We start from the raw sequence: 25061 nt of genomic DNA, 5'->3' as shown, positions 1-25061 counted from the left end.
CAGTCAGATGTTAACAAGTTAAAAGGCTGTGATATCTCCTCTATGCAACCTGCTWTACATATATTCTCATTTCAAAGAAATTTTCACTCTTCCAGCAGATGCAAAATTAAAGATGTTTTCTTACGGAGCACCCTCTCTCTTCACGTCTAACACTGCCACTGAAATCAAACCAATCACAGGTGAATTAACATTTACTGGAGCTGGCCAGGGCTCAGCTTCTCAGACGCTTGCTCCTCCATCCTCAGAGACCTAAACTGTGAAGTTCACAAGTGGCAACACTCTGTGTGTGGGTGGATTTTTCATTCAGGCCTCAAATAACAGTGTTAATGACAGAGCATTACTGTTAGGAGTGAGAGAGGACTGCTGTCTATCCAGAGAGGAAACAGTCCCACTAAATGAGGATGCTCTCCAATTTTTATTTTTAAGACTGATTGCACAGTTCACAGTGATTAAAAGCTTGAGAAAGCAGGCTGTACTGGCTGGTACAGCCCTTGCTCATGCAACGTGCTGTCCAACGGTCAATGTACCTCTTCTACACCCCAGAAAGCTGAAAAGCTAAATGAGTCTTTAGCAGTGGAGATAGAAAGATGTGTGGGTGGGTGGCTGGCTGACTAAAAGGGGCTTAGCCAGGTTAGCTCTCTGCAATGGGAGAGCACAGCTATGCTCGGGGATTATTACAAGGAAGAGTTGTTGATTCAGAACTATTTTTGCTTGCCTCTAAACATTAAACAGCCCTAAAGCAAACTCATGAATATGGGTATTCTGTTCTGGCCGGACTATTTGTACTTCTCCAACTCAAACTTAGAATAGCTATTTTTTCCATCATTAAATTCCAGGACAGAATTTATTGCACGTAATTTCTTCTTATAAACAGAGCAGGAGCAGACCAAGTGTGTGCTTAAGAACAATACAAACACTTTTCTACTTACTGCTGGGAATCTCCAATCCTGCTTTTAGCTTCTCCAGCCAAGACAAGATATTCATTTCAGTGACAGACTGGTCTGGTGGAAACCTGAATACTTGACCTGCTGTGTGAAGGCTCACCCAGACAAGAACAGGCAACGAAGGCAAGGTGGCAAAATAGGCCTTCAGGATCCCGTGGCCCACAGGTGTGTTCTTCCTGTGGAGAAGATGAGATTCAACTTGCTGACCAACACTTTGGCAGCACAACATAAACGAGAGCCAAGAAAGCACCAAAGCCCATGGGCAACATCCAGCAAAGCCCATGAGCATTTTATCCTTGGGACAGTTGTAGAAACTCATAGTAGTATTAGGAACTGAATGTGTTAAAAAAAAACAATTAGCCAACTCTAATAAAGAACGAATGGACAGCAGATTATATGTATAAAGAAATCCTCCAGCAYCAGGAACAGCTGAGACAAATTCTGTAGGGGTGTGTGAAGTTTCCTCCATCAGAAATTTTTAAGAGCAGGTAACACATAATGACATATATTCAGCAGATCCCACCATGGTTAGCCCCACCATGTCTGGCCATTCTTTCTGCAAACAGAAATGCTGGCTGGAGATACTACCAGATCTTCCCAGCCTTGCTACTGTTACCACTCTGCAGCTGCAACAAGTCAACAGACAAAAGGGATACTATGAGCTATTACAGTAGGGTGTGTTCATGCAGCCTGTCCCTTGGCAGTCACAAGGTCTTTTTGCACAGCCAGTAGACAAAGACAAGGAGTTGGAATGGCAACACCCACAAGTGATGTGGACAGAACCAGGAAAGGACATCTGACCGAGATGGAGAGGGCAACAACTGGAAGATGATGASTCCTTCAGGTACTATTTTCAGGATGAGTGATGCACAGGATCTGAGTTGGCCCTCATCATGGGAATGTGGTCTTCCTTCTAGGATTATGTTATCCTTTCAAAGCCAATGGTTTTATTCTGCTTTCTCTTGTGGAAATGTTCTTGTGTCTTTAAAAAGACTAGCTATTTTTTTTCAGTAAAGGAGAACAAAGGCAGATGTGTAGGTGGGGAAATTCCAGGGGCTCTTATTTCTTGCATATTACTGGCAAACAAATCGTCGTCTCTTATAAAACGTGTGCATTCCCCGTTAGTAAACTTCTGCCCACGCTGCTAGATGCTTCCCAGACTCTGAAGCACATTATGATTAAGTCAATGAGATGTCTCTGGGCTTGGGCAAAAATAACTGGAGACTAAAAACTGAAAATGCACTAGGGAGCAGAGAAATAATAATAATAAAAAATTGTATCTCCTAAAACTTCTATTTCTTAGCTCCTGCATTTGTTTCTTGATTATTTTCTAAGTGTGTCTTACAGGGCTTCTTCTAGATGCCCCTTCTTCTGAAAACTTTGTTTTCCTCCAGTCAACAATCAATAATTGCTGTGTTGTGCTTCCTTCTAATTGCCAATAGCATAATCACTTTAAGACACTTGAGGGGCAAATTTACTTTCTCCCATATGTGACAAGATACAAAAAACTCCAGAGCCAAGGTCAAACTTCCATGCAATACCCCTGAAAACACTTTACTCTTCTAAAAATTATTTCTGCCATCATTAAAATTCTACTGATTTTACTTTGCTGTGCTACTTTACAGCTGCCCAGAATACATACTGAATCATTGCTAAATGATTTGGACTCCCAACTCATTATGATTTCAGACTGAATAATCACATTACCAGCTAGATAGTGTTTTGAGTAACTGCAGACTTAGTTTTCTCTTACCCTGAAACAGTGAGAGTGAGGTAATGGAAAGAAACAAAAAGGTTTTTGCACACTCACAAATTCAGCCAGCAAGTTAMAAACGCTTGCTGTGGTCTTCCTTTTGCCAGCTTCAGCATTTCCTTCCTTTCCATTTGACTGATGTCACCATCGCTAAACATGATGAGGAAGGGCTTTCTGAGTTGCAAATAGCGGGGCAAATTTTGCACTGTGATTTCTGGCTGCAAGAGATCAAAACAAGAAGTTGAGGTTTACAGGGAGGGGARAGCAAGACAAAATCAGCCTTCCTGATCTTACACGAGCAGTCGCTGAGCAAGGCTGTAACATCCATGTTGAACGGATGCAGCACAAGCACATACGTGTGTGCTGGGATCTTGGTGCACTTCATAAGTGTCTGCCCCCAACTCTGCCCTTCAGAAGCCAACTCTGAATGAGAAGATATACTCCARAAGCATGGGTGTGAGCAGAAAGCAGGAAAGGCTCAGCTCAGCTCCACAAGGCATGGCTGCAAATAACTTCTGAAACTTGTGCGCTAGATACACGAAGGAGGCCCTCAAAGRGGCCGATCCAAGGCCATAGAGCGGGTCTGTGGTAATAAGCATATACCAGTCTATTGACTTCCATTCCAAGGTCTCTTCCCATAAGATCACACTGTAAATGATAGATCCCTGTCCAGACTGCCTGATCCAACTCATAGTTAAAAGTTAAAAACAAATGTAACTCAATGTGATAGAAATACTGAAAAAAGAACATTTATTTTGCACAGCTCCATGCTAAAAATCAGCACTTTTTCAAATGACTGCAGTCACAAGAGCAAAGGGACACTTTTTTTTTTTTTTTTTTTTTTTACTTACAAAAATGTCCAGCAATTCATATCTGATCATCTGCACAATGTCCTGTGCACTCTGTTTGGACAAAGCAATGCCTTCCACACTCTGATCTCTGCTCCTAGCAAGGAGGAGGGCTGGAGGAGACACTGCATATTTACGGGACCTGAAAAAAAGGGACTGTTACAAGAACTCGGTGGGGAATCTGGTGCATACTGAATCTGCTGCATGCAGAGCTAGCATCCTCAGGGTTAAAAACTTTGAAGGGGATATGGGGCAGAGGAACGGTGCTGTTCAAAGGCACAGCCCACCTGCAGGAAGGAACAGCCCCGAACAGACCCTAACTGTCGGCCCTTAGAGGAGTGCTCTGCACATCACATTTCCCCACCCCTCCAAGCCCCTCCAGGCCAGATTTGAGCCAACAGGGAGAGATGTGGCTGACACATACCCTCATCCTCTTCCAAAACAACCACTTACCTAGCTTGCACTGCACACTAAACATGCACAAACACACACACAAACACCACATTCTTCTGCAAAAAGCCTATCAGCACCTAAATAAAAGGAAAAATTTGAAACATCAGTCTAAACTATTTGCTGGCACTTGCCTCTTCCATTTTCACACCCAACATTAGGTGGCACAAATACCCTCGGCACTCCCGAGGCAGGCAAGCACAAGGCCTTAGACTCCCTCTGAAGGGCACCAAACCACGAGCTTGGTTCTATATGCTTAAATTTCAGCCTCTGAATTTTGGCTTTGCAAACATGAGCTGTTTTGCTGAAGCCCAGCACTACGCTACAGAAACACGCGTGGCCTGTGAGCTTTCTCTGAGCAGAGAAATCAGTTCATTCTTTGTTCCCTAATTTTCTTCTGGTAAAAAAGGTTTGAGGGCATTTAAAGAAAAGCTGAGCAGGTGGAAAGAGCAAAAATAAGAGAGTCTGAGCAATGAGAGGGCATGGGCCACATCACAACAGAACAGTTTTCCAAAAGTTAGAGGAACTTCAGTCCTGAAGACTCCAGATATTAGTGCCTGGARGAAGGGTGAGACAGAGGAAGGAAACTGCCTTAATTGTTTTCTGGGGTGTTTGTAGCTCGCAACCAGTGCCCATAGCTGCTGAGTCCTGTGAGCTGCTGACTCCAGAGCATGGTGTGACTGAACCAAAGATGAGTCTCACGGTTCAGGTGGATCAGGTAGTTTGGTATAGCCCCTACAGAAATGGGACCACTGCAGCCTCCGTGGGCTGAGAAACAGGGTCTCCAGATAACAGGTCATACTTAGTTCAATGAGCTGTTTCAGCTGGCCACACTGAGTTGAAAATTGCTGGTGTTTATGTGGTGACAAGACCAAGCACTGCTCTTGTTCCACCCCTTCCTCAATTCTCTCATTCATTCAACTCCCACTGGAACTTGAATTGGAAAGCTGCACTCTTTGGCTTCGGTTATCATCGTGGGTTCTTTTAATGAACCAACTCCAAATCGGCATGATTGCTCACAGCAAACTCAGACACAGACAGCAATGACCGCTCTTTCAGATACACAGAGTGCTTTCTTTAAAAGCCAAGAGTCTTAAGATAAGTGAAGATAAGGTTATTGCCTATCTCAGCACAAAGAGATTTGGGGACCTTTTGGGCTGTGGAGGTGGAAAGCCTTTGATTTCTGTTTCAAAAGTAATCTGCTCTGCCTTTTCCTTTTTCCATATAAGGAAGATCTAACACAGACTCAGTCTACTGCAGAACAAACACTAGTTATTTTTAAATGAAAGGCAGCTCATGGAAAAATCATGTTACAACCAGTTATATTCCCCTCTGTGGTTTGCCCAGGCAAAATCATTGTGGACACTTACTTTAACAGTTCTGAATATGACAGAGATTGGTTTGAAGTTGCTTTAAAAATCTTGGTGTTTGGTGTTTTGGGTCACGGGGTCACTAATGCAGGCAAGTGAAGGTTACTGCAGACAACATGTTTCCATGCTTTGACTCATAACTAGGCTTTTCACTTCGCCCATAAAAACACTCATCTGTCTGGAAAAAACACATCCACTGCAGGCTTTTCAGAGGCATTTTGCACTTCTCGAACTTCCATAGGTCTTAAAGAGAAACGAGAGTTGCATAATACTGCCAGAAAACCAACGTATTGGTCTTGCATCTAATAGCAAGAGTCTACTCTGAAATCACTTCTTGTATTACAGATAACATGGCCAATACACAGCAACTGGTTGTATTGTTGCCTGTGACAGCTTTCTATTCATATAGCAGAGGTCTTCAGATGCACAATGAGACTTGCATTTAAATACAAAACATATGCAAACACACACTTGGCAAGAGTATATGCCATCTAAGTATTTAAGAAACAAATAGTGACTTTATTGAAAGCATTTCTTCCTTAACACTTTGTTCATAGTTACCACTGAGTAGGTGTTTGCTAAGCAAACAGTTTTACTAAAAATTTAATTCTAAATTACTAAAAACATTTTTGGTGTATTTGTAACCTTCTTCCCTGGTAAAGGGAAATGCAACAAGAACAGTTTCTGTCTCAGCTTTCTGTGGCTTGGGAGCCACAAACATTTCCTCCTTGAGCACTTAGCAGAAGAATAGCTTTGCTTTTCTTAAGAGGGAAGTGAGTCTAGCTCTTGCATAAGGAATTCCTGTAAGTGTTTACTTTCTGCTTATGGTGAGAAGATGACCATCTACAGTAGCTTCACCCACAAATCACAATTAAAAACACCTTCCATGCAGCCAAAATTCGAACTTGGCAGAATGAATATCAACATAAACTGTATTAACTATTCCAACTAAATAGGAGCATGCTCTAGACTATAGTTGCAGCAGGAGGATGGAGGTATATTCTTGTATATGTTGCTGCTGACAGAACCCAGACTTTTTCTATTGGTTTCTTTTTGTTTTGGAACATCACCCTGACTTCTGTTATTTTTTCCATCTATCAGCTCAGCAGAGATGATCAGGGAAGAAGTCTTTCAGCATCTGAGCTCAAGTTTTTCACCCTGCTGCTGCTTCTGACTGCCATACCTGAAATTATGCAGCAGTTTCCCACTCCAGTGCTGAACAGGATTTGGTACTGCCTCACTTCTAAAATCTGACCAGAGCTGGTGCTTTGGGCTCAGTTTAGTTAACAGAGACGTGTTAGCAAGATATTTACATTTTTACTCTCCAAGCACATCACAAAAACGCACTAGTGTCTCATCAAACACAGTAGAGATGCAGCACATTCGTAAGAAGCTAATGAAAATAACTTGTGGTGTTACAACTCATACTTGGACAAAAGGCCAAAGACCTTCTGAGATTTTTARCTCTGTCTTGATGGCTAATTCCTGATGGAAACGAGATACCAGAACAATTTAACGATCCCCTCTGGATCTAGCTCCGTTTGTAGGCATTGAAGTATCTCTTACAGTCTGATCTGAAGCACTTATACCTGAGACTGACTCCAGCAAGGGGTTAAGTGCATGGACTGATATATGCTTAAATCCCATTATCTCTAACTTTGCTTAAAGCTAAGCCTGCAGCTGATGTTCTTATTCAGTCAGGAACTGGAGAAGAAAGCCTTGATTTCACCTTTATCATGTTTACAGGAAGAAAGCTCCTATACTTTTCCATTTTTCCTGCAGAAAGAAGGTGCACCCGCTCCTTACCACCATTTCCAAATGGAGCTTATGTCTTGTCCCTGCCAAAGGGAGGGAAATGGCTGGTCACATTTTTCAAGAAAAATACAGTGTGTGATTAATTGAAGAAATGATAGAAGTGATTTCTTCCCTGGGACTGGCAGTTGCAAACATTTTGCAGACAGATGTGAGTGTTCACAAGGAAGCTGGGTGAGACAGAACTGGTTTAACATCTTTCATAGTGCTATGGAAAGGCAATCTGCTCCATGCCACAGCAGCTCCTTGGCTGGTGTTTGAGGGCTTTCAACACAGTTTCAACCAGATCCAATCCCCACTCCACCTCTAGCCAGGATGCTACTGAGAGAGGTTTGGGGGTACGTATGTGCTGAGCCACGCACACGCCCCAGCAGCAGCGGCAATCACAACTGCAAATCCTCCTGCTCCCTGGCTAATAGAAACAGCAAGTCCATGATCTGTTCCATCTCACACGCTATCTTGTGAAGAGATGGCATTATGCAACTGTTCAGATACGGCAGGGAAAAGAACTTCCGAACTCAGCATGGCCAGTAATACTTCCTTCACAAAAGCAAATTAGTTTAAATTCTCACCAAATGAAAACACAAACAACTCACAAAGCCAAGGCATCATCTTCAAAATACAATCCCAGCGTTACATGTCCACTTAAGATGTTTCCTGCCTCCACAAAAGCTTCCTTGGCTGTAAAAAATAGATACGTAAGTTAACAATAGAAAGAAGTATCAGCTTCCTTCTGCAAATCAAATCACTGTATCTGCATATTTAATACCTTCCCACAATCAAATCACTGTGTCTGCATACCTAATACCCTCCCACAGCAAACTGTCAGTTGCTAACAAAAAAAAAAAAAAAGAGCTTGTGGCTGATGAAAAATGGATGCATCTCATGGCCACAGGCTACGGAAGGGCAGGGTTGGCAGCAACTGACAGGGTGAGATCAGGAGAAAGTTCCTATTATTAGTGCAGTATTTGTTCACTAGCCACCAGCAATGAGTTTCCAGGATCTGCATAACTGAGATACTGATGGAAAGTGAAATTGCTTTACTGACTTAAAGACTGTAAGAGCTCTTTGAAACAGGACACCAGTTTTAAGTCTAAACAGAAATCTTATAAATCTCAGCGACCTTTTGGAAATGACTGATGATTACTTAACTGGAGTATTGTTAAGTGCCCAGTAGATAAACCAACCTCTGCCCTCAAGTTTCTTTTGGTCTAAGCCAGCGCATGCAATGTGGCTCAGCCAGGTTCTAGACTGGGACACGCTCCACAGATGATCACGGAAAGAGGACTGTAAAAGCAGGCCTTGCTGATCCCTACACATTGAAGGCCAGGTAAGGATTACTGTCTCTAAATAAAAGAGGGGGAAGAGTCAGTTCAAACTAACAGTCAATGTTGACTCAAGAGGGAGTGGGTATAAACTGGCTCTGAACATCTTGTGCCTGAGAAATGGAAGAAAGTGCTAGCATCAGAATAGGTAAGGGCTGGAACAGGCATCAAACTAGGACAGGGAAGGTCAAAAAGCTAACAAGCTTGAAGACAGAGCGTGCTTGACTAAGGAAGAGAGGCAGATGCAAAGAGAGGGCAGCATCTCAGCTGTCTCAGCTCAGAGAGCAGAGTCCTAGCACAAATCACTGGGCTTTCAGAGACAGTGAGCTCAGAGAGAGGACAAGGAGAAAATGAAGGGACTGGGGCTCTCACATCACTGCTAAAGCCAGCAGCACTGGAGGACTGAGGACAGAGCTGGCTGCAGAGCTGGTTTATGTCCTTATAAAAGGCCTCAGTTCTAGGCAACTAGATACAGGGTAGAGAGAAACTTTGTGAGAACATGTAACCATTCTGGGTGAGCTTGTAAAATACAGGTATAGCAGCTACAGATCAGAGATCAAAAACACTGCTGCCAAAGCAGCTAGGCTGAAAACAGGGCAGATTTCAATCCTTCTTTCTTCTTCTCTCTCTCTCTCTCTTTTTTTTTTTTTTTTTTTTTTTTTAAGAAGACTTAAAGAGAATTAGAAATCAAGCACCGAGGAGAAGCTAAGTTTCCCCAAGAGTTACACTTTAGATGCAGGCAAAATATGTGTTACTTTTACAGCTTTAATAAAATTGCATTCATATACTGTTTAGTGTTCTTCATAACATACAACATCATATCACAGTTGGCTAACAAAAACACTTGAGACCAGTGACTCAGACCTCAATAAACTCAGGCTGCCTCAAAAATTGGTCACTTCTTGGTCTTTTGCCTCTGGCTTTTCAGCTACATTCAAAGTCATGCTTTCCATTGTGCTCTCCTGGAACCACAGGGGCTACAAAATACTTTCATATTGTTTTCCTTTCCAAATAGGAGCTCAGACCCTTATAGGAGTGGCTCACAGAGTTCAGACATTGTAAGAAGCAACACATCACAAGGCTCATGACACAGCTTGGCCAGCTCATCCTGTTGTGAGGTAGGGAAAATATCACTGGATGAGTCTGACACTGGTTTGGGCATTTGCTTGGTCTTTGGTCACTGGATTTTCACAAAGGACCAGCTGATTAGGAACACTGGGAGCTGCTCACCAGCAAAACCTCTGCAAATGTTTTAGTGGCCCAGCCACCAGAGAAAAAGCAATCGGGATGATTCTGAGCTACCCCTGTGCTACAAGGCACTGAAGGAGAAAGGCCAAGGCAGAAAGAGCAGGCTTAAATCCAAGCTTCAAGACAGCACTTTCATAGGCATTTATCTTTAGACACTCACTTGAGATATAAGCATGTGTTCAAGTGCTGTCTTGGAGAAGCACTGGCTGCAGGAATTCTCTCCTAAATTAAGACAGCTTTCAGCAGAATCTAGGTGCATTCATTTCATCAGGTTCACCCCAGCTGGGATCTCCCCTCCCTGCCACGCTCTGCTTTTGATTTACTGCATTTGGAGGACTATCTGACACAGCAACAGTCTTAGCTTGCTGCAAGAAAACTCCAAATTCACACGGTTCCACTACAGACATTAAGTACTTCCAAAGCAGTAATTTAAATATTTCCTGGAATCCTAGTCAGCCTCCCCTGAGGACACTGTTTTAATTCCCCAGATAAATTTGGAAAGGGAATAAAACTGCCAGAAAGGAAAGGGTCTGTAGCTCCTGCAGAATTTTCAGAGGCTAAGCATAACCCCCTCCATCCATCCAGCATCAGCTTAAAAGCATCTCACAGAATCACATTCTCCAGTAGCACCYGCAGCATATTTGCATGGCTTCTTCCAGCCCAAGGTACCAGCCAGCTGGCTGTAAATTAAAATTATGCTGAAAGTCTTTACTACACAGGAAACAGTTGCATGACCAAATCTACTAGGTGGTGCAAGAGACCACAGTGGCAGGTAAACAGTGTAATCCACGCAACATAGTAAAGAGAGGGGTCTCAACAATAAGCTCTCTTCTGCTTGATTTAACTGCAGACTCACACAAAGTCTAATTAAAACAGTCTCTGGAAAACTATCTAAAACTATAAATACCATGGCATGCATTTTGTTTAGTATCACCTTGCTCTATACTGGCCTGAGTGAAGGTTTGATCTTACTAAAGCTAAGCTGCAATTGTCCATACTGCTTTCCTCTACTTGTGATGCTGCTATCGTGCCTGACAGCTTCTGTTGAGAACCAGGGCATGGCTTAGACAGCATACGATCTCAGAGCGAGTCAGTAACCRTGATACACCATTTCTTCTAACACAAGCCCTACCTGTCAGCCAAGGAGGGGTTGGGACTGGGTACCACAGAACAGGAAAAACACAGCCTTGCAGAAAATCTTTCAAGGACCAAACTCACTGCCACAGGATGCTCCAGAGATCAAGCACAGATTCAAAGAGGGGTTGTATAGCTTATAACAGATTATACCATCAGCAGCTATTAGAAGCAAAATCAGCATAATAKTTCTGTGATAAGGAAGACTCTGAACTGCTAATTAGTATAACTAGGGTCCAYGTTGCTTATATCCTTTTTCTAAATATCCACTGCTGGGTACAAGACACAGGCATGCTGGCCCTATGTTCTGTTCCAGTATAAGCTTGATCATGGGCTTCTGTATAGATTAATAGTCTTTRCACAGATGAAGACATGATACACAATATACAGCAAAAATCAGAAGCAGCCTGCCTGTTTCCAAAGTGCTGAAGGATACACAGAAGACAGTCAGCACTTGGGTTACACTAATGCTAGAAARTCCTACAATGTTACCAGAGCTTGGTGAAGCACAGGTGTATTTTTAAACCATTATTGCACATTTTAAGGCAGTGTTTTACTTCCAAGTTTGCTTCCAATTTCTGACTAGCAAATAAGTTTCTCCCCTATAAAGTCTCCAAATTTCCAAGAAACGGCTCATTCATTGTCCTAATAATATGATGCATGTCTCTGTAATAATTTTTAATTACATTTTTTCCTGAAAGCTCTTTTAGCTCAGAACCACTGAAAGGCATCTTAATTCAGTTCTGACGTAAGTGTTGGAAAAAAACCAGGGCTTATTTTAACTAGACATCCTGTTGCTCTATTTCACTTAACCGGAAATGACAGTGACATGATGATGTGCTGGTCCAGGTTACAGCAGGAATTCTTGCCATGAGAAAATCATTGGAAATTCCAGAGAAGCCTGCAGGCTGATAAGAGCAGCTGTGTCGTTTYCCTGGTTCAGGCCTAGGTTTGGTGCCACACAGAAGGCTCCTCCTTTCTGCCCTATTTGAGTATCTTGCTGCATGATACTCAGATTTCCTTCAGGTTACATACTTTGAAAGCATCATGTATTTCATCTCCCTTGGCATCTGTGGCTGAGTTACTCTGACTGCAGATGCCATTCCAGATTGCCTTTTCCCTTGGGGCACACTCAGTCTGCAGTCTAGCTGGCTCCACAGAGCCAGCTGGAAGCCTCCAGGGCTCTTGTTTCCACAGACAATGCAGGTCTGGAAATTAACTTCTTCCGTATGGGAAAGTCTCCGGAAATAGTCTGAGCTCACCAATCCAGCCAGATCCAGGCTGCATCCTCGCAGAGAATCTGCCTCACAGTCCCCACATTGTCTGAGATCCTATTATCTGCATTAATATAAGCTCTGTTACTCCAGACATTGGAGTTGACTATGTATGGAACACAGGGGAGCTTTTGGAGCTCAGCTCTTGAAAACAACGGGAAAATAGTCGAAAGGTTTTTGAGACCAACAGGTTTGGTTTTCMACTAAATTTAACAGGCTTTGACACAGGCACTCCAGAAGAAAGCTGCATTCGCAGGTAGCTAATGTCAACGCAACCCAAATGCTGTCCAGTTGGTTCCAGACACRTTTTGTTCTTTTCTCTGAGCATTCTGTGTTCCCTTTTAATCTTCTCAYCTGAGAAAGTGGTCTGATTGTATTTAATCAAAATTCATAGGCACAACAGAGCTTCACAAAAGAAAATAGTCTGAAAAGTTTATCTTCAAAGACCAAAATCTCCCTTTTCACTACAGTAATTCCTAGGGATAGTTGGTAACTGAGAGATTGTAGGGTTGGGAACATCCTAGCTGTCCACTATGACTTTGACTAAAGCATGATCTGATGTCCCAATTCCAGACTGACTTCACTCCCTCTCCCCTTCTAACATATGCGATTGTCACATAAAACRTCAGTGTAGCTGTCATATCCATTTTCCTGTCTTTCACTGTGGTGTCTGTGCTCACCTGTTTCAAAGTCCAAAGGTGGATTTCACAGAGTTATTAGCATTTTACTGCTTATGATACAAGAACTCTATTTTTATATTGTTGCTGCTTTGCTTTAAAAAAAAAAAAAAGATTTCAGATTGTTTGTTGTTTGCAGGGAGGGGAACTCCCATCGTAGTAATAGGAGGAATCAACAAAAAGATTTTCACTAGAGGATTTGATAATTTTTAAAGAAAAAAAAAGAGCATGCCCCTTTGGGGCAGTTCCAGCTTTGCCACACTCATCTGTTCTGGAAACCCATTGCAGTAATGGACTAAGGGCAGTTACCAATCCTTCTACTTGACAGCTGTGAGGCCACCCCTGAAATACTGTGTCCAGTTTCAGGACCCAATTCAAGAAGGAAATGGAAGAACTGGGGAGTGTCTGGCAGAGGGCTACTACAGTGCTTAGAGGCATAGGGTATATGGCCTTCAGAAAAAGGCTGAGGGAGCTGGGCTTGTTCCATCAGATGAAGAGGCTAAGAGGGGATTTAACAGCAGTTTACAGCTACTTTGAAGGTGAGTTACAAACACAGAGTTAAACTCTTCATGCTAAGCATCAGGAAATAAAACAGGAACAGCAGACAAATTGTGGCTTGGGAAGTTCAGGTTGGACATCTGGGAAGACATCTTTGCTCAGAAGGTGGGGAAGCCCTGGAATAGGTCACCCAGGGCATTGTTCTTTCCTACTGCTCCAAGCACAGTGCTGATCTCCATCAGTTGTCAAATGCCACCACACAGTATATAAATATGCCCACATTTACTGGGTGACAGTGACATAGCCTCTGAGTTAGGACACAGACCTTAGGTCACACACCTAAAACCACCTGCCATCTTCTGCTTGCAAGAAGTAAGAAAGGCCATACAAGGTAGGCTTTTGATGTGAGCAAACATGGTTTGCCACCTGGAGAACATGGAATACAGAGGAAATTCCAAACACCCAGAATTGTCCCTCTCCCACCAGGAATGAAATGGACGCATCTAACCTATTATTACAGCACTAACCTACACTCGTGGCTTTGCTAAATACTCCTAGAATTGAAGTATGGTGATAGGATGAAAGCTCAGATGGGAGTTCTCCTCTTAAATAGTCTTCTGCTTCATCAATTGTGGCCAGCTTCAGAGGGCAGGAAACTTGGCTCCTATAGAAAGACAAAGAAACAACATGGACACCTTGTTCTTCACTTTTGGGACAAGATGACAAACTGGCATCTAAATCCTCATTACGTCCCAATCAAATATGACAACTGTTATGTCTCATTAGAGAGAGAAGCCAGTTGCCTTCTGGAAAGGAAGGGCAATCCAATGTCACTGCAACGCACTAGGCCTGGTTACTAGGAGAGAACAGCCATAAAGCCAAACTGACTGCTCTGAGATCCTATCTGCACACAAAAGGTAGTTTGACACCTCTCAGCTTAACTGCAGAGCTCCCTTAGTTTAGAGTAAAGGGTTAGCTCTGTCTCCACTAAAATCAAAGACAGCTTTGCCACCAATATCATGAGGTTACAACCTGACCCAAAGAGCCTTCTTGGATTGGAGCCCACACTAAAAGTAACAGGGAAGGAATTCCAGCAAAGAGAAGGACAATGGCAGCAGGCAGATGTACTGTCCAAGAATAGATGCTCCCTGATAATGGAAAGCATGGAAAGTTATGCTAATTTCCAAACCAGGTCTAAAACCAGATCTGACATTATTTTTCCCCAAAGGAATTCCATTTCACATTCTTCACGTTCCATTCCTACAAAGGCAGTGAAGTATCCAGAACATCATCTAGTAGATGTACCGCTCTTTGTTGGGACTCATTAACGGACACTTACAATATGATGAAACTGGCCAGTTCTTCTGTTCCCAACATGCCGTTGTAGGTCAATGATCGCCCTCCCTTTTCATAAATTCTGATGGTAGGAAACTGAGTGATGTTCTCCTTTGTGCAAACTCCAGGCCAGTCCCAGCAGTTTACTTGAGAGAGCAAAAGCCCCTGAGTTCCTAGGAAGAAAAAGAAAATACATAAATAGTATCAGAGTCAAAAAACTGTGGATGAAAATACTGAAAAAATTTTGTGAATTTCCTTGCATATCATTGCATATATTCATACTAATACTTTCAGAACTCCTGTTTGCTTTGATGAAAATCTTAGAAGGCTGGATCTTAACACAGTGTGCATTTGCACTAAGTACAGGTGGGCTACCACTGAAAAGTGGCAAGATCATTCCTGAAGCCAAATGCTGCTTTCTGTGAGCAGGATGTCAAAAATCCAGCCCTGAGTAAATACTCCATTTGGGTCCAGGTCATCTCCCTCTTGAAGCTGTTCAYGCATACATCTTACAAATTTGAGCGTAATGATAACAATTTCCAAACGTTTTTAATAAATACCTTGTCAGGTGTGAAAAGATCCAAACAATAGACTACGGAGAGAGCAAACTCAGGGAAGTGCTTCTTGGAAGGAAATTCTCAGGGACAAGAGACATCCACAGCATCTGGCTGGTTGCTCAATGAAACACATGAGACAAGTATCCAGGAGCCAAAAGGCAGTAAGGAAAAGTGCTAGAAATACTTTAAGAATAAGGCCAAGACAAAGAAGCYATGTAAACCCTCACTTAAAAGAAAAAGCAAAGATAAAGGTTGGCATGGAGAAGGCTGATGTATTCCAGGCATTTTCACTTAAAATGCTGCCCAGTATTGAAAAGTGTCCATTTTCTCTAAAACACAGAACTAAATGCACAAAGAGCAGTTAAAGGTCCTGTAAACAAGACAGACRTAACACTAGCCGACAGTCTGATGGCATTCACCCTACTGTACCTATGGAAGCTCCTCATCTCTGAGTCACTAGCAGTTACTTTTAGGACCTTAAGACAGACTTGAGTCTCAACTAAAGAGAAGGAAGAGTGAGTACTTGAGAAATACARGGCAGTCAGTCTAACTTTGATTCCAGTTGACTAGAAGTTCTATGTAAGTTTTTTTTGAGCTTCACGAAAGTCATAAACCCAAGGGATTWATAAGCATCAAAACAAATGAATGCTGGTTACCTGCAGGCTTTCCACACAACCAAGACAGTCCTGGCAACCCCAGTGTGTCCTTAGCARCCTTCCTTTCATCTGCAGGCTGGGCAAAAACCAGCACATGCTGCTGCTAGTCCACTGCTAAGCACGTTCTAACCATCTGGCAGGTGAGCTGTGACTGGCTTAACTAGCCACTACCTCTTAGTTGCCAAGATTGCCTAACTTGCCTCTTACCTACTTGTAGGCTTGACCAACAGCAGCAGACCTRTGTACAGTCCTCAGGGCATACGTTGTCCATGCCCATTGCAGGAATTTAGTATCTCACAGATCTTTACACCTTCATTAAATTTGTTTGAACAGGATTCAATAGTTACATGGGAAAGATGGGCTAAATGTAGAGACAAGTACATACATGGAAGCAGATTATTGCAAGGTGCTCTGTCCTTCAGAAACCAGGGTAAGGGGAGCCAATGTGTATTTCTCAAGATAAAGAAATCGAGCTTTCTCAATCTGTCCTGTGTTTGGTTCTGACCAAAATTTTTAAGGACCTGGATGATGGAATGAAGAACACACATCCAGTCTGCAAAAGATYGCAAACCCAGAGAGGCAGAAAGCAATCTGAAGGGAAAAGAATAACAGCGACACTCTAACAGGAAACTGGGTGTACAGATACTATCAGTGCTGAAGAAAAAGGCARAGCTCATTCTAGGTTGAACTCCCAACACCAGTGTTTGCAAGGCACGGGAGGAAAGTGATTGCTGTTCTATTCTGTCCTGCTGAGACCTCTGCAAGCCCAGCAAACCCTCATGCAGTTTTTGAAGCATGTTTTTGGAAAGATGTAGGCATATGAGAGAAAATCTGGAGGAGGGAAGGTTTAGAAAATTTGTCCACTGAGAAGTCCAAATCTGGGTTCTTTTCAATTGAAAAATCAACTGGAAAAAGGAGATTAGATCTAACAACATGAAAGGTCTGCTTCAGAGGTGACTGCAGCCACTTCGGCAAGGAAAAGACAATTCATTTCCTGGTAGTGMGGTTTAGTCAGGTATTACAAGAAGTATCTGAAAGCCAAACTTAGTAACTGAGTCTTCAGCAGAAAAGCTGTGGAAAGGTTTTGACCACAAGTTAGACATGTGCCTGCGAGTGACTGGCAAGGTATCCCCACAGATAAGGTGAAGGTACAGGTAACCTCTTAGCATATTTTCCATCCCCATCCATGTCCTTGACACCCCAATGGGCCATTTGCTGCATCCCCTGTTTTAGGTTCTGCTTTGCAGCTCTTTCACATTAGCAGTTCACAGCTGTTCTGCCTTATGTCAAATCAAATGTATGAACAGAAACAAGTGGCAGCACTGAGCTAATGGTCTGTAATTCTACTCAGTCAGGAGTCGTCAAAACACTGAGAGCACAAATCATTTGTGTCTTTCTCCAGGCTGGGAAATAACATCTTAAATTGAAAGCCTGCTCCTGGATTTATTTTATACCTCTGATCTGGCATGGCTGGTTCTCATCATCTATCACCATATAATCTTTTGTCTTGCCCAAATCAGAAAGAAAGAGATGCAGGAACAAGGCTTTCATGTCTTGTTAAAACTGAGTTGCAAGGCTGCTCTAAGGTCCCTAATATATGAGCCTATGTGTTCCCACAGGAGCTGTGGACACGACCCGAGGGTTTATGTACCAGAAGTGACCATGATCTCCAAAGGAGCCCCAACTAGCCTGAGGAACACTTTGTACAGGATGATCACTGTACCATCCCAAATTGGACCATGTTATTAATTACTGAACAAGCAGCAGTTTCAGGAGTTAAAGTCAGTAACAAACTGTTCAGCTTTGCRGTCACTGCTGAGATGCTGGATGGGAAGAGAGGTGAAAGAGGAACACAAAATCCTTCTGTGCTATGATTAAGTGCTACCAAAACCAGCAACAAAAAGAACTTCTATCCTAGGGGTCTTATAAACCCAGGACAATAAAAATCACCAAGGTTACAGAGAACAATGTGAGACACACACACACACACACACACACACACACACACAAATCCCCTAAACATCTAATTCTTTGGAGGGCATAGTGTTAGAAACAGCTCACTTGGAGAGCTGGTCCAAAGGCTACAAGATGAAATAAAAATAGGTTGTGTATAAACTGTTGCAGTTCAAGAGTAGCAATCCAATACAGAATGAGGAATGACCACCTGGACAGCACCACTGCAGGAAAAGACCTGAGGAAATTCCATTGACCACAAGCTGTTGAYGTGTTACAAATGCTCTGTGTTTGATAAAAGGAAAAGGCATACCATGTTCTGACAGACCATGGTCCCTCTCAGGATCCCACCCAGCTCTGAGTAAAGAAGGAGAGTTGAGACTCCTCGGAAAGAGGTTTGGCAACAAGCATTCGCCACATTGCCTTCCCATCATCTCCACAACATGGAATTTCTGACTGAACTCTTATGTCAAGGTACAGACAGTATCTCCAAGTTCTTCAGTTCAAGGTTTCAGTTCTCATACCACACTACAGAGCAAGCAGGGCAGCCAGCGTAAGTTATCTGAAACTTTACAGCTTCTCTGTGTGCAGCTGATAGGGAATAAACATAGCCTGGCAACTTTCCTCCCAGAGTCCTCTCCATTGCCATCTACCTGCAGACACTTCCCTCTCCCACAGTCCCACGTAGAGTCTGTTTTTTACTCATTCTTTCTCCTCTTTCATGTACAGATATTTCCTTGCTGCCAAACTTTTCCAATACAGGAGTCTAGCTTCACAATGGACTCCTAAACACTTGCTTCAAATTTAGGCTCCATGGATTTACATTACTAAGTCACACAGGCRATTTACATGCCTTTGAACTACAGCTTCAGACTCTTGTCTTTGAAAGCCATTGGTCAAGATGAATCCACAAGCACAGAAGAAGGAAGCAGAATTATTTTCAGCACCATATATTGTTCTTCCAGATTGTTTTCCTCCTTTCTTTGGGAGGAAAAAAAAAAGCCACACCTAGAAACACACAACACTGCCTCACCTCTATTTCCTCTTCTGTTGTCCCAGGAGTGCTGCTTCCTCAAATGCATATTTTATGTAAAAACACAAGAACTGCCCCTCAAGGTCAGCCCCAGGGTCCATCTAGCTCAGTCTCAGATGGGGCAATAGGAGATGCTCCTCAGGGAGAGCATGTGAGTCTAGGCACTCACTCTAGTCCCACCCCCTCCTGCTCCCCCAGTACCACAGCTGTTGTACAAGGATGACAGAAGTCAGTCTTGTATCCACTTATCAATCTGCTGTCTATGAATTGACCTGATGGCTTTTGACCCTGCTGACACCATCTGTTTCCATAGCCCTGTCTCAAGTCTCAGAAGTCAACTAATCCTTGCATACAGAAGAACTCCCTCTTGTCTGTTTTAAAGCAATYCCCTTCCAGTGCTCACTAGTTGGAAGACCTGGACAATAAGACTCACAGTTCACCATATCACCACCTTCATCATTCTATAAAACTCCATTGTCTCCAAACTGAAGGGTCCCAGCCTCTTTAGGGTCTTCTCATTGAAGCAGCTACTCCATTGCCTTAATCCTTTTAGTCGTCTTTTTCTACAACCTTAATGAGAGGCAGAGACCAGACCTGCACACAGTACTCAAAACAGGGGTACACCCATGTCTGTCTTCGGTGCAAAATGGCGTCCTGTCTTTTTCTCAAGACCTTTCCTCAMAATAACACTAGCACTTCGACTTTTTTGGCTGCATACAGACTTCAGTTTTGGAAAGCTGCCAACAACTCCAGGATCTTTTTCCTGAGTCATAACCGCACATTCCAAATTCAGCATCATGTAGATGTTGTTTAGATTATTCTTTCCTAGACGAATTACCTTTAATATCTGCACTGAAGCTTCTCTGACATCTTTCCAAATGTTCAGTATTATTAGTGTGGGTCTACCTTCATGTTTCAAAGGCAATCAACACCTTGAATACCTGCTGGAGTAGCACATTCATGGGCTACAATTTTCTTCCATAAAAGCTCTGATACTCCTGYAGTAAAGATAGGATCAAGCCATTGCTTCCACCTTCCCCACAGGCCTCACAGCTTTGTTTAGCCTTGGCTGGTTACTGAAATCGCTGTCTTTTTTTCAGAACAATGTTTCCTCTGCTGGTCTTTAGCAACACATGTGTGGTGGTGTTTGGACCATTTCTCTATAAATAATCCTGGCAGGCATTTGACCTTTGGACAACAGAACAACTGAAGGGATAAAGCCCTGAACTGCAGGCTTTCTTCCTCCCCCTGCATTCACATGCCTTCTGCCTTCGTTGCACACAAYACTCCAAAACGGAAGCAAACAACTTTGGGAGCTAGTGAAATAGTCATGAAATAGAATCACCCTGTGGGAAAAAAGGTAAAAAGATCAAAATACAGAGGAAAGTGAAGGACAAATAAAGCACCCCTTCAGCATGGTCAGCTTGCTAACATCAGCTCTCTTCCCCAAACTCAGTGGTACATCTCCAGATCAGAAAGCTGGGCTCTTCAGGCAATGACCCATGCTGCAGTCCAAAGAACTTGGATCATTTATGATCAAATCAACTATCCTGAAAACTTGATGAAGYCTTCCTGTCTTCCAGAAATGACCTGATTCAAGATCTCTCCTTCTGAGGTGCACAATGCAGTGTCCTCAACACAGGCTAGGTGTGCTCGTTCMTGTCTTGCAACGACACTAGTCTGCTTTTGCCGTGGGTGATGGTGAGAATGGCTCAGTCTTGCTACAAGAGCAGAAAATTTGCTCAGTTCATCAGGGAAAAAAAAAGTGCTTCTCGATCTCTTGTTAGACCTGATCTCTTAATAAGGGGGGAAAGACCTCAGTTGCTATAAACTTCAYTTGGTGATGATCTGCTGAACATCTGTTGTTACTGGATGATTTATGAGGTCATTCCAGTTCCCAGTCTCTTCCATCCCCTTGCACTAGATCCCATATGATCTATTCTTACTGCCATTTTGCATAGAGACTTATCATCAAAAGTGGGATCTGGTCCTGCATCTCAAAAAACTGTTCTTTAGTGTGGGTGATCCATGCCTCAGGCAGCTGGTCTTGGCCTCTGAGCCCTTAGAAAGTGTGCTCCACCCCAAACAGCAGACACACCAGTACTTTTGGGGAGCYGACAGATTGCCCTAAAGCCATATTCCATATTTGATTCTCAGCTGTGGTCCTCAGTATCACATAGCTCGAGACCTTCCTGATCCAGACTTCTGCCCCCTCATGCTGGCATCTCTCCCAGACCAACTTGCCCCACCCAGCTTCACTCTGCTCCTACTCCCAAGCCCTGCTCTGGACCTTCTCACATTGATACTGACTCCTRATCTACACTTGAAAGTTCATGGATTCCCTGATTTCTGTCAGGAGGCCATGCTGCCTGGACCAGCAACCTCACAACTGCTATCACTCCTGTTCTCAACCTGTCCTGCTGTAACCTTCAACACCTTTAGCACCTTGACTCCAGCCCATCCTAATAAACAGGCCTGACCCACCCCTGGSTGAGCCCTGGACCCTCATCCTTTCAGGTCTTCCAGCTCCCCTAGTAGCCCTGCCTGTGACTGACAGTCTCCCTTGGCAGCAGATAGAGTTGCATCTTGCAGAAAGCCCTCTACAGTTCCCTCCATTTCTGCTTACCAAGAAAGCATGAGCTCTGCTCATAAGACACCATGTGGAGATGAGAAACAGTCAGCACTACCTGCCTACATGACCAAATATGCATCTCCCAAAGCAATCTCTCCTTTCAGGAGAGACTAAAGGGCACCAATCTGCATTTGTCAGGGCTTGCATAATTATGGAGGAGATGATCTTAGCACTAGTGTGACTGGGAACCTCTAGCACACCTTTAGCCAAAGGGAGATCTGATGCTATCACAGCTCTGCAGGGCTGTAGCTCCTTTGTGGAGCTCTATTTACAAGTGGCCACTTCCACCTGTGGAGCACTGTGTGCTACTAAAGCAGCCATTCTCCATCCTCTCCAAGGCCACAGCACGGAAAGCAGACTGGAATCATTCTCCGAGTCACATCTGGCCTGGGAATCTTCAGCAGGACCTCACTGATCGCAGAAGAGAGTCCTTGAATCCAATTAGTTCCTAATCTCTGCTGAGAATCTGCCTATGGCTGCTCACAAGTGCAGAGATTACTATCAAATGAGTAAGAAAACACATGGTGAAAGTCTGGCCTTACACAGCCAAAGTTTGGCCATGGCTCAGGAAGAGACAGGGTTTCATCACTGACTCTCCCAAGTTGCTACTCTAGCAGGTCCGACAGCTGGAGAGACTTAAAAAAAGCCCCAAATTGTCAATAATCACAATCACTCTAACAACAATTTTTCCCAAGCTTTTCTGTTTATTTCTGGGATTTCAGTCCAGATCAAAGTACTAGTTTTCAGGAGGGGAATGTCACTATGAGCTGTAGAAGAGCTTTCACCCAAATCACAACATTGTCCTTGGCACTCCCACAGAATTTCTTGTGAGTTTTTCCCCACCATATCTTCTGCCCAGGAAGCTGGCTGAGCCCTGTACAGACTCCACACATCTCTTGTGCTGAAAGCTCAGCCTAAACCCTGCTTTGCAGGACAAGGTGCCCAKTCCCAGTGGAATGCCATCACTGGGAGGAGAAATGAGCCCTGATGAAGAACTAAAAAACACRGAAGGCACTAGCTGCCTCCAGGGGTGCCAGAACCTCTCTGACCTAGATCCACTGAACTTCATCACTGTGCCAAAATAAATTAGAGATGAAAACAATGAGTATCCTTCTGTAATCAAGGTATCTCTCAAAAGTGACTTAGCCCATGTAAGCCTGATGGTAGTGCAGAAGAGCCAACTTCTCCTCACTGACTATAAAGAGGAATAGGACTTCAGCTCTCAAGCTGAACTGGGGACTAAACTGTTCAGAGGCTGAAGGACTCTGCTGCCTTTACTGCCAGACAACCTGAAGCACATTGTCYTTAAACGTTACTGATTCTTTGCTGTCACATATTATTTATAGAGTTCTGTGGCTGCCTGTGAAGCTTCCCATGTAATTAAGCCAATCTTCAGGCCCTGTAGGAACCATCATTTTAAATTCTTTCTGACACCTTCCTGCCCCCTTTGGATTTGGGCTTGCCCATGCCTGTCTATTACGCCTCTTGCTAAAGCCCGTGCCGATTACTGTTCTGCTCCAGATCAAGTGCCCATAGGCTATTTCCAAGTGCAGCAGATCAGATGTGCAGCTGCCGCATTTTTATTTGCTTTTCAGTTTGGACTTCTGAGCCTCATGTTGCATAGAATTCWGAGTATTTCCTTGCTACATACAGGACCTACCACTGAGGGGCACAGACAGGAGCCTGTTTCTGTGATGCAGGCTGTAATGCCTGCTGTTTGCCTACCCTTGCTCTAAAGTCCATGCTTACACCAATAGCACAGTGTGACCACACAAAGCTGCACCCCCAGTCTCATGACTTTATAGAGGCACAAAGGGACTGTCAGGATCCCTAAAGAAACAAAATATCCATCAACTTCATGCGGGTATGATTTGCTTAGAGTTTAGGAAGAAAGAAAAGTATATTCTGGGTCGCTGAATGAGGTACCCACAAACATCATCTCAGTTTTCTGGTTCCTACTGCGCTTGAGCATATGCACACCAGCTAAACAAGCACTCAGACCTAGGGCATCATACCTTTCAGGTGATCRGCAACCTCCACATAAGACCGCTGCACTGCCAGGGACACTGCCTCCCCTGAAATACCGGAGAGAGACAGCTTTGAGTTACATATAGGTGACATATAGCCCCCATCTTGCTCCCTGTCAAGGTTACACTTCTACTGTTATGATTCTCTGCATCCTAAAGTGCTTCAAGTTTTGCGCAAGAACTTGAAAGAAATAAAGAAAATGGAACTTTGTTTCTATGCAGCAGACAGCAACTAGAWTTTCCAGGCTGATCTATGATGCCCTGCTGCCACAAACTCCTCTCTTGTCTCACATTCAGTCCTTGTAAAAGGAAGCTGAAAAACCTCAGGGAGTCTATGAGCATTTATATGTTTTATACTGAGAGATATTCTGTCTCAACACAGTATCAGTCAATGRGAGGAACTGATTTAATCTGATTGCTAATGGTGGGTTAGGGCACATGGGACATGACAGAGCATTTATTTGCCACTTAACTTTGTCTGCAGGATCATCACAGTACAGAAAGTGCAGCAACCAGTGCAAGCGTAGGGAAGGGACTCCTGGACCACATTGCATACTCACAGCTGGCATAAAACATCACCACCACCCGGGCAGCCTCTAGCATAGTAGTGTGAAAGGTCTCCTCAGTCAGTGTAAGGATCTGCTCCAGGGGCAGCTCTTGCTTCCTATCCCTGGAAACAGCTTCCACCACCTGATCATCTTGAATATCTGCAAGGAGCCAACAACCACGCATGWAAACAAATATGCACACACAGGCCACAGGAATTTATCATCTGCAAGCAACCAGTGCAAAAGTTGGGAGAACTGAGAGAATTTCATGTATCTTCACACTGCAGTAGCACTGTGCAGATTCTAACTGCACTGAGTACTGTACAGTCTCACAGAGCAGACCACAGAKRTKKKGGKSWMRRRSASASACAACAAGGTAGGCTGATCTGAGGGTCAGTAACAAGGAGCACAAGAGAAATAAAGTCCCAATTGGGGCATTTTAATATTTGTTAGCAGCTCCTGTCTTGAGTGCTTTCCAGCTACCCTGGGCATAGTTCTTCATGTGTTTAAGCCACTTTCACAGGCATGCAGTCTTTTTTCACTGGCAACAGCAGTCAGGGTATAGGGGGTCACAAATATGCCTGCCTCCAGCCACCCAGGGCTCCCTCTGGGGGTTATCCAGAGAGGTGTGCTTGCTACAGATCTGAATGGATCTTTGGAGACAAAGGTCCTCCGAACAAAGAACTTTTTCCTTCTTCTCTTCCCCCCCACCCCTTCCCATCTAGGGAGCTGCACCCTCAGTTTGCAACCCAATAGCACATTTAGTAAGTAACCACCACTCGCCAGAGACACAGTGACTGTCAACACAGGGTTAAGTAAACCCTTTGCCTGGGAGAGCCAAGGAAACAGACACAAACACCATTTGGCAGACACACAAACTCATTAGAATGCACTTATGCCAGTCACACTATTACTCACTTGCAAATTCAGATTGGGACACTATTCTTTAATTATGTTGAATGCCAGTTCCTCTAAGACCTTTCGCCA

General features: G+C 43.6%; 1 protein-coding gene across 2 annotated transcripts in view; it reads right to left on the bottom strand.

The window, feature by feature from the left end:
- Nucleotides 1-25061, bottom strand: part of TXNDC16 (thioredoxin domain containing 16) — a 49541-nt gene that overhangs the window by 2182 nt on the left and 22298 nt on the right. For both annotated transcript variants that reach the window (XM_085315131.1, XM_085315132.1), the window contains exons 12-19: nt 24087-24233; nt 23515-23574; nt 14673-14841; nt 13861-13997; nt 7774-7858; nt 3549-3687; nt 2755-2915; nt 930-1120 (exon numbers count right to left, since the gene is read on the bottom strand). In XM_085315131.1, coding sequence (XP_085171257.1) covers nt 930-1120; nt 2755-2915; nt 3549-3687; nt 7774-7858; nt 13861-13997; nt 14673-14841; nt 23515-23574; nt 24087-24233 — 1089 coding nt within the window. The remainder of the gene's footprint in view (nt 1-929; nt 1121-2754; nt 2916-3548; nt 3688-7773; nt 7859-13860; nt 13998-14672; nt 14842-23514; nt 23575-24086; nt 24234-25061) is intronic.

The sequence above is a fragment of the Rhea americana genome, unplaced genomic scaffold, assembly GCF_003343005.1.
Source record: "Rhea americana isolate MKP2758 unplaced genomic scaffold, rheAme1 scaffold_42, whole genome shotgun sequence".
Taxonomy (NCBI): domain Eukaryota; kingdom Metazoa; phylum Chordata; class Aves; order Rheiformes; family Rheidae; genus Rhea; species Rhea americana.
This window is presented reverse-complemented; position numbering and strand designations above follow the sequence as displayed.